The 7264-nt window shown below is 32.6% G+C and overlaps 1 protein-coding gene across 1 annotated transcript; it reads right to left on the bottom strand.

Moving 5' to 3' along the window:
* Positions 1-1307: 1307 nt before the first annotated feature.
* LOC124542807 lies at positions 1308-2021 on the bottom strand. Its single transcript, XM_047120691.1, has one exon. The coding sequence runs from the start codon at positions 2019-2021 to the stop codon at positions 1308-1310; it is 714 nt and encodes a 237-aa protein (XP_046976647.1).
* Between the last annotated feature and the right edge of the window lie 5243 nt (positions 2022-7264).

A 7264-nucleotide genomic window follows, 5' to 3' on the forward strand; every position in this document is an offset into this window, starting at 1 on the left:
GAAGTGAAGGGGAACAATTAGGGAAGAAATGTGTAGGATTAGTTTGAAGAAGATAAAGATTAGAGCTGGTAACTATATGATTGAGTTGTTTGGCACGTGAATCGTTTTTAACCAAACAAGTGTTAAAATCACCCATTATTATAGTTTGGTCAACATTAGGTAAATGGGTCTCAAGTAAGATTTCAAGATTGTAAAAGTAGTTAATTTGGAATGATGGGGAATAAAAAACCCCCAAAAGAAGTTTTAGCTTGCCGAATAGTACTTCCAGAAAGATGTGCTCAGATGACTTCGAGTAGGCGGAAGGAGATTTGCTTAAAATAGAGAAAGGAATGTGGCTACGCAGATAGATCGCCACCCCGCCCCCACCTTTGCCAGTTCGATCGTTACGAACGAGATGTAATCCTGGGAGTGCAAAAGAAGTTGAGGGTAAGGAGGGTTTTAAGAAGGTCTCAGACACCAGGATAGCATGTACATTCGTAACATCGAAGGAGGCTAAGAGGTCAGAGTAATGCGCAGGTATGCTTTGGGCATTTATGTGGATGACATTAAATTATTATGAAATGAGGAAAATGTTGAGTTAAGAACGCTATTTAGAGGTAATGATGTACTATGAAAACTTTCATCTGAAGACGAAAACATAGAAAAGTATCTCTCGTCGTCAGAACTATTTGTACTCATATTGAACGTATTATGTGTAAAATGTTATAAATTCTAAAATAGTGTAAGTTATTGTTAAATATAAAATATAAATATTTATATGTAAAGTTCAAATTATGCAAAAAAAGAAATATATATGTATAAATATATTTATCTAAATATATACCAAGAAAAAAAAATTAAAATTAACAAAAAACAAAAAGCAATAAAAATATAATATGTAACTATAATAATATCTAGATATAAATATATTAAAACTTAATTTTGTAATAATAATAATTAAATCATTCGTAATACCCACCAGCGTTAAAATGCAAGGCTTCGTTAACAAATCACACAAAAGGAGCAATAAAGAAGATCTAAATGTATCTATATCTATAAATAGTGAATTTAACAAAAAAAAAAAAAGAACATTACATATGTTCTTTTTTTTACCGACACCAGCTCCAAATATAACAATAACTATAACTACGTTATATAATCGTAAATCGACTTTTAAGTAGTCTAATATTTTTCATTTCATTTTACCAAGGAGGACTCTCAAAAATATGTTAAATATGCAATTATTTTTATTACTTTTTAGTGCATTTTAATTTGTTTTAAAATACTGTTTTGTTTGAAGTCGGTTTTTCTTTTTGTTAAAATTTTATTTATGTATTGTAGTTTGGAGATTGATTTGAGGTGCCGGCTGTCGCCACGACGGCTGGATTATCAGGCTCTAACTGATTTGAAATAGATATCAGCTCAGCAGTCGAGGTTATTCTATGTCGAACACCACCAGGACCAATTATGAAGATCTGACCCTCTTTGGTCCAGCAATTAGACACACCAAATTGTTGTCTCGCTGCCATAAATGCTTCGTGCCGGCTTTTTGTCAGGAACTCGGAAAGTGTGATACCCGTGTTCTTGAGACTGGCTTTCCCGTACCAGACTTTGTTACGCAACGATAAGTCCTGAAATTTGATGAGTATAGGCCGTGGCTTATCCTTTGTGGGACGATCTATGCGGTGACTACGTCTTATGGCACCTGGGACTAATTCAGGCATTTTGATATGCTGAGATAGCATCTTGACGGCGGCGGCTGTAACATCCTCACTTTTAGACTCCGGGATACCATGGATTAAGAGAATTTTCTTTCTACTCCGCATCTCAAGTAGGTCATGCTGCTTGGTTAACACTGACAATTGAAGTTGAAGGCTTTCTAATGCAGACAGCACAAAATTGCGAAAGGTGGTAAATTGAGCTGCAATATTGGATGTAGGGCTAGTCGCAGGTATGGCAGTTTGCAAGTTGTGCTGAAATTCAGCCATTTTAGTGTTGAAGTGCAGTGACAACTCCTCAATGGATTGTTTGATAGCTTCCATAGCTTGTGGACTTTTGTATCAAAGTAACAAAAGTGATATGTGGTGAAAATATATATGTATATTGTGGTAATTTATCAATGTATTAACTGGAATGGAGTTCAGCTGGCAGGTATTGTTAAAAATCAAAGCATTCCAATCATTAATGTCTTCTTTTAGTAATTAATTTTAATATAAAATATAGAGCTTACAGAAACAGTTGTTGTTTATTGTGCAACTAACCGAAAGGTTAGCTAACTATCCATCGCTACTTGCGATGGATAGTTTCCACGGGCAAGCAAAATTTTCAAAATAATAAAATGAAAATGACAAGTTACAGGTTTAGAATGTGCGAAGGCTACAATATAATTCGTATATGAGAACTAGCCAAGTCAGACCTTAGGCTACAATATATTATCCTAAGATATGGAAATAAATGATGTTTTATGTAGTTATAAATACATTCAGGACTGGCCATTGTACTTGGCACACATTTAGATCTTACTTCTTTTGTCGTTGGAGTCAACAACCGAGGCTTATATCATAATATTGTACTTGGCTTGCATTTCACATTTATGATTTTGATGGGATATCATTAATTTTTGGATTCAGTGGATCATCGAGCTAGAAGACTCATTGGCGACCAGACACTGGTTACAAAACTCCAGACCTTAAAACATCGTCGTAAGGTTGCCTGTCTGTCGGTATTCTACAAGATATATTTCGGCGAGTGTGCTCAGGAACTATTTGATTTGGTTCCCCCGTCACCTTTTTACCAAAGAACTGCGAGGCATCGAAAGGATCTTCACCCGTACGTGGTTGACGTTGACGTATTTAAGACTCGTACGAAACGTTTTGCTACCTCGTTTCTGATACGCACCGCCAAGGTCTGGAATACCCTCCCGAACTCCGTTTTCCCCACCACCTACAATGGGTACCTTCAAGTCCCGAGTGAATAGGCACCTTCTAGGCAAGCGCGCTCCATCTTAGACTGTATCTCACTTTCCATCAGGTGTGATACAGTCAAGCGCTAGCCTATACATTTAAAAAAAAAACATAAATTATTAGGACGTACGTATTTGAAATCAAATAAATAACAAATGGTTTTTGTTAAACCACTGTATTTTTTTCCGTCTACATGGTATAATTTTTTTTTGTGATATTTTGTATAGTTTCTTGTATCTTAGAAATATTGCGGAGAATTGCCCATTCAGTAGCCGGTTATTTTTCTGTTTATTCTAATTTTGACTAAGTCGTTATAATATGCGTAGACAGTCATATTCTTCTATTGAGCTCTCTTGTACCTTAATTTTGATCTAAATTGTTGAGATGTACGCTGTAAATAATATCTAAGAAAGATTATAAAAAGAGGCATCAATAAATAAAAACAAAATGCTGCCTACACAGCAGTACGATGGAAAAAAAACCACAAAAAGGAAAATCACTCAGCATTTGCTGTCGTCCTAGGAATTTCACACACAGAAAAAAAAAGAATAACAATAAAAAAAATTAACAATTTAAATTATATAGTTTTTTTTTTTCCTATACTTAAATTAAAATACGATTCATACTATGTGTGAAATTCGCAAAGACGGCAGCACTGATTTTCAGTGATCACCTTATTTCCGTACGTCAAGTGAACGACATTGACAATAGTCCACTATTATATCGTGTTAAAATCAAATAAAAAAAAATAAAAACATAACAGAAATAAAAACAAGTCTAGGATAGTAGGATGCGCTCAGGTACCTCGCGGCGTATTGGCCGTAGATCCTTATTTTCTGAGGGATTATTATTTTTAGGGATAGGCTTAATTATCGCTTTCTGCCATATTATAGGAAATATGCTCTGGGTAAAAGACATATTAATTATCGTAGTAATAATTTCTTGAATATGAGGCATAATGAGCAACAACATTTTTAGAGATATTCCATCGGCCCCAACAGCATTTGATTTAATACTACTTATTACTTTATTGACAACTGTACAATCGACAGTTTTGATGTAGAATGTAGCATCACCATAAAGTTGACTGTTGAAGTATGCTATATCATTTAAATAAAACTAGTTATAACAGATTTGAATCGCGTATATTAATTATTTTTGGCATCCCGACGTTTCGAGCACTTTATAGCGTTCGTGGTCACGGGTAGCCTGAGGCCTGCCTGGTAGTTGGAGAAAGTGATCATTAATACCATCTGGATCATCAAAATGAGCGGGCAAAAGTTTGTCTTTCTTATTATTAAAGTTGACATGGCGCTTAATATGTGACCATAAGTATCGCGAATTTTTGTAATTATTATTAATAAATAATGTAAAATTAACCGTTTTTTCTGTATTTATGGCTGATTCTACTGATTTTTTAAGTTGCTTATAATTGTTAACATGAGCTTCTATCTTCGTACTACGGCATCTAATTTGTGCTTCATTTCTCCATCTCATCATTAATTTGATGTTATAAGTTACCCATGGATATTGTAGTTCTTTGATATATCGCAACTTTATAGGGCTTAATGTGTCAAATACCCACAGGATACTGTCATTAAAGGCTGCAACTGTTTTATTAATATCTTGTTCTAAAATTATGAGTTCCCAGTTAATAAGCGTGGTTAAATAATATTTTAATTGGTCTTAATCTATGTCGTCTAATCGTCTACTATATATTTTTTCCGTTACGGGCTTATCTTTTTCAATATTAAGCTCACACGATAAAAATGCATAATCACTTAAATTGCTTACATAGTCAACCCACACTCGTTCGACGTTGGTATCTGAGCAGATGAGATTGAGGAGGGTTTGAAAGAAAGAAGAAAGAAAGAAAGAAAGAATTTTTTATTTGTAAGCATCGTTTTGAGACATCAGTGACATGAACAAAACAACAAAAAAAAAACAAAAACTTAAAATAACAATACAATTAAATAATATCTAAGAAAGATTATAAAAAGAGGCATAAATAAATAAAAACAAAATGCTGCCTACACAGCAGTACGATGCCACAAAAAGGAAAATCACTCAGCATTTGCTGTCGTCCTAGGAATTTCACACACAGAAAAAAAAAAGAATAAAAATAACGATTTAAATTATATAGTTTTTTTTTTCCTATACTTAAATCTTAAATTAAAATACGATTCATACTATGTGTGAAATTCGCAAAGACGGCAGCACTGATTTTCAGTGATCACCTTATTTCCGTACGTCAAGTGAACGACATTGACAATAGTCCACTATTATATCGTGTTAAAATCAAAAAAAAAAAAAATAACAGAAATAAAAACAAGTCTAGGATAGTAGGATGCGCTCAGGTACCTAGCGGCGGCAGTGGAGGTTGGACGTGTAGCACAATAGATTAAAATTTAAAACTAAATTATATTACGCTGAGATCACAAAGATGCAGAAACGTGAACCTACCAACTATTTATTTAAGGAGAAAAAAAATTAATAATAATAAGTGAGTAATATATACTAATTTCTGTTTTTCTTTTTTTTAAATGTGTTTTAATATAATCTAAATCACAATAATATTACTTTTGTTTCTTTGCATTTATCGTAGGTATAAATTAATATAGCGAACATATTATTACAGAAGGTCGCAAGCAGGTCGAGACTTGCCGTTTAACAAATATTATAACAATCAAATAGAGGTTGAAATCTATTCACTAAGTCTGGTCAATACTCCGTCTTGCCAATGGGCCATGCACTGTAAGGTGAGTAGATTTGATTACATATTAAAAAAATCTCGGCGTTATCTTTGATAGGCACCTTTCTTGGGCACCTCAAATAAATGAGGTTAGTAAAAAATTTTTTCATCCTTTGGCTCACTGAGAAGATTGAAAAACTTTTTACCCATTCCAACTAAAGTTACGCTTGCACAATCTCTCCTTCTACCGATTCTTGACTATACCGACACTTGTTTATTTATTTATTTATTTATTTATTTATTTAGTGTACAGGAAACAAACAGTGAAATAATTACAATAAAATAAAAAAAATATAAGACAATTCTTAAACCAAAACAGTTTCCATTTATAAATTAATCATAAGTAAGTACAAAACAAGACATTTTTTATATTTAATAGGTGCATGAAATTATATAATTCATTTACATAATTTAATTTAATATAAATTTAATTTTTAAATCAAGAAAACATATTTTAATAATAAATAATCAAATTATAATTAATTAATTAAAAAAGCATGAGTAAATTAAGGCTCTTCAGAGTATAATATTTCTTTTACTTGTAGTTTGAATTTTTTAAGGGAGAGATGAAAAATATCACATTCAGTAAATGTTTTATTGTACTGTTTAGATGATCTATTAACAAATGCATTTGCTGCATATTTAGTTTTTGTCAATGGAAAATCAAAAATAGATTTGTTCCGACTGCCAGGGCGAGGACACTTGATATTTATTTTAGAAAGGAGATAAGGGGAATCAAATATGTTGTGGATCAATTTATATAAAAACACCATATCACGTTCAAGTCGTCTCTGTTCAGTTGTCGGTATCTTTTCTATTTGATTCAAATTATTTATAGACGAAAATTTTAAATATTTTAAAAACTTTTCCTGAATATTTTCGATTAATTCTATATATTTACTATACTGTGGATTCCAGACAGTGCAAGCGTATTCTAGAATAGGTCTCACAAATGATTTATATAAAAGAGCAAAAGTTGAAACACGCTTAAACTCTCTGGAAATCCTCAGCACAAATCCTAGCATACGAAACGCTTTAGAAGTTATGGAATTTATGTGTTCAACGAAAAGAAGTTTAGAATCGAGTGTTATTCCAAGATCTTTGACCACTGATACACGTTTTATATCATCTTCCTTTAATCGGTAGTTGTAAATGATCACTTTTCTTTTTCTGGTATATGTTATACAACTACATTTCTTTATATTCAAAAACAGCGAATTGGTAGTACAATAATCGCTAAGTAAGTTCAAATCTTTTTGCAGACTAATACAATCATCAACACTCTTAATAATTTTATAAATTTTTGTATCATCAGCATATAACAGAAATTTAGATGATGCAAATACCGAAACAACATCATTTATATATATATTAAAAAACAGTGGTCCAAGATGTGAGCCTTGAGGGACTCCAGATGGAACGGGTAGAAAAGATGAGCAATACCCTTTCACAGTCACGGCTTGACTTCTATTCAATAAATATGACTTGATCCATCTAAGGAGGTCACCATGTACACCGATGAACTCCATTTTTGCTATTAAGATAGAATGAGAGATTTTGTCAAACGCTT

The sequence above is a fragment of the Vanessa cardui genome, chromosome W (genome assembly GCF_905220365.1).
Source record: "Vanessa cardui chromosome W, ilVanCard2.1, whole genome shotgun sequence".
Classification (NCBI taxonomy): domain Eukaryota; kingdom Metazoa; phylum Arthropoda; class Insecta; order Lepidoptera; family Nymphalidae; genus Vanessa; species Vanessa cardui.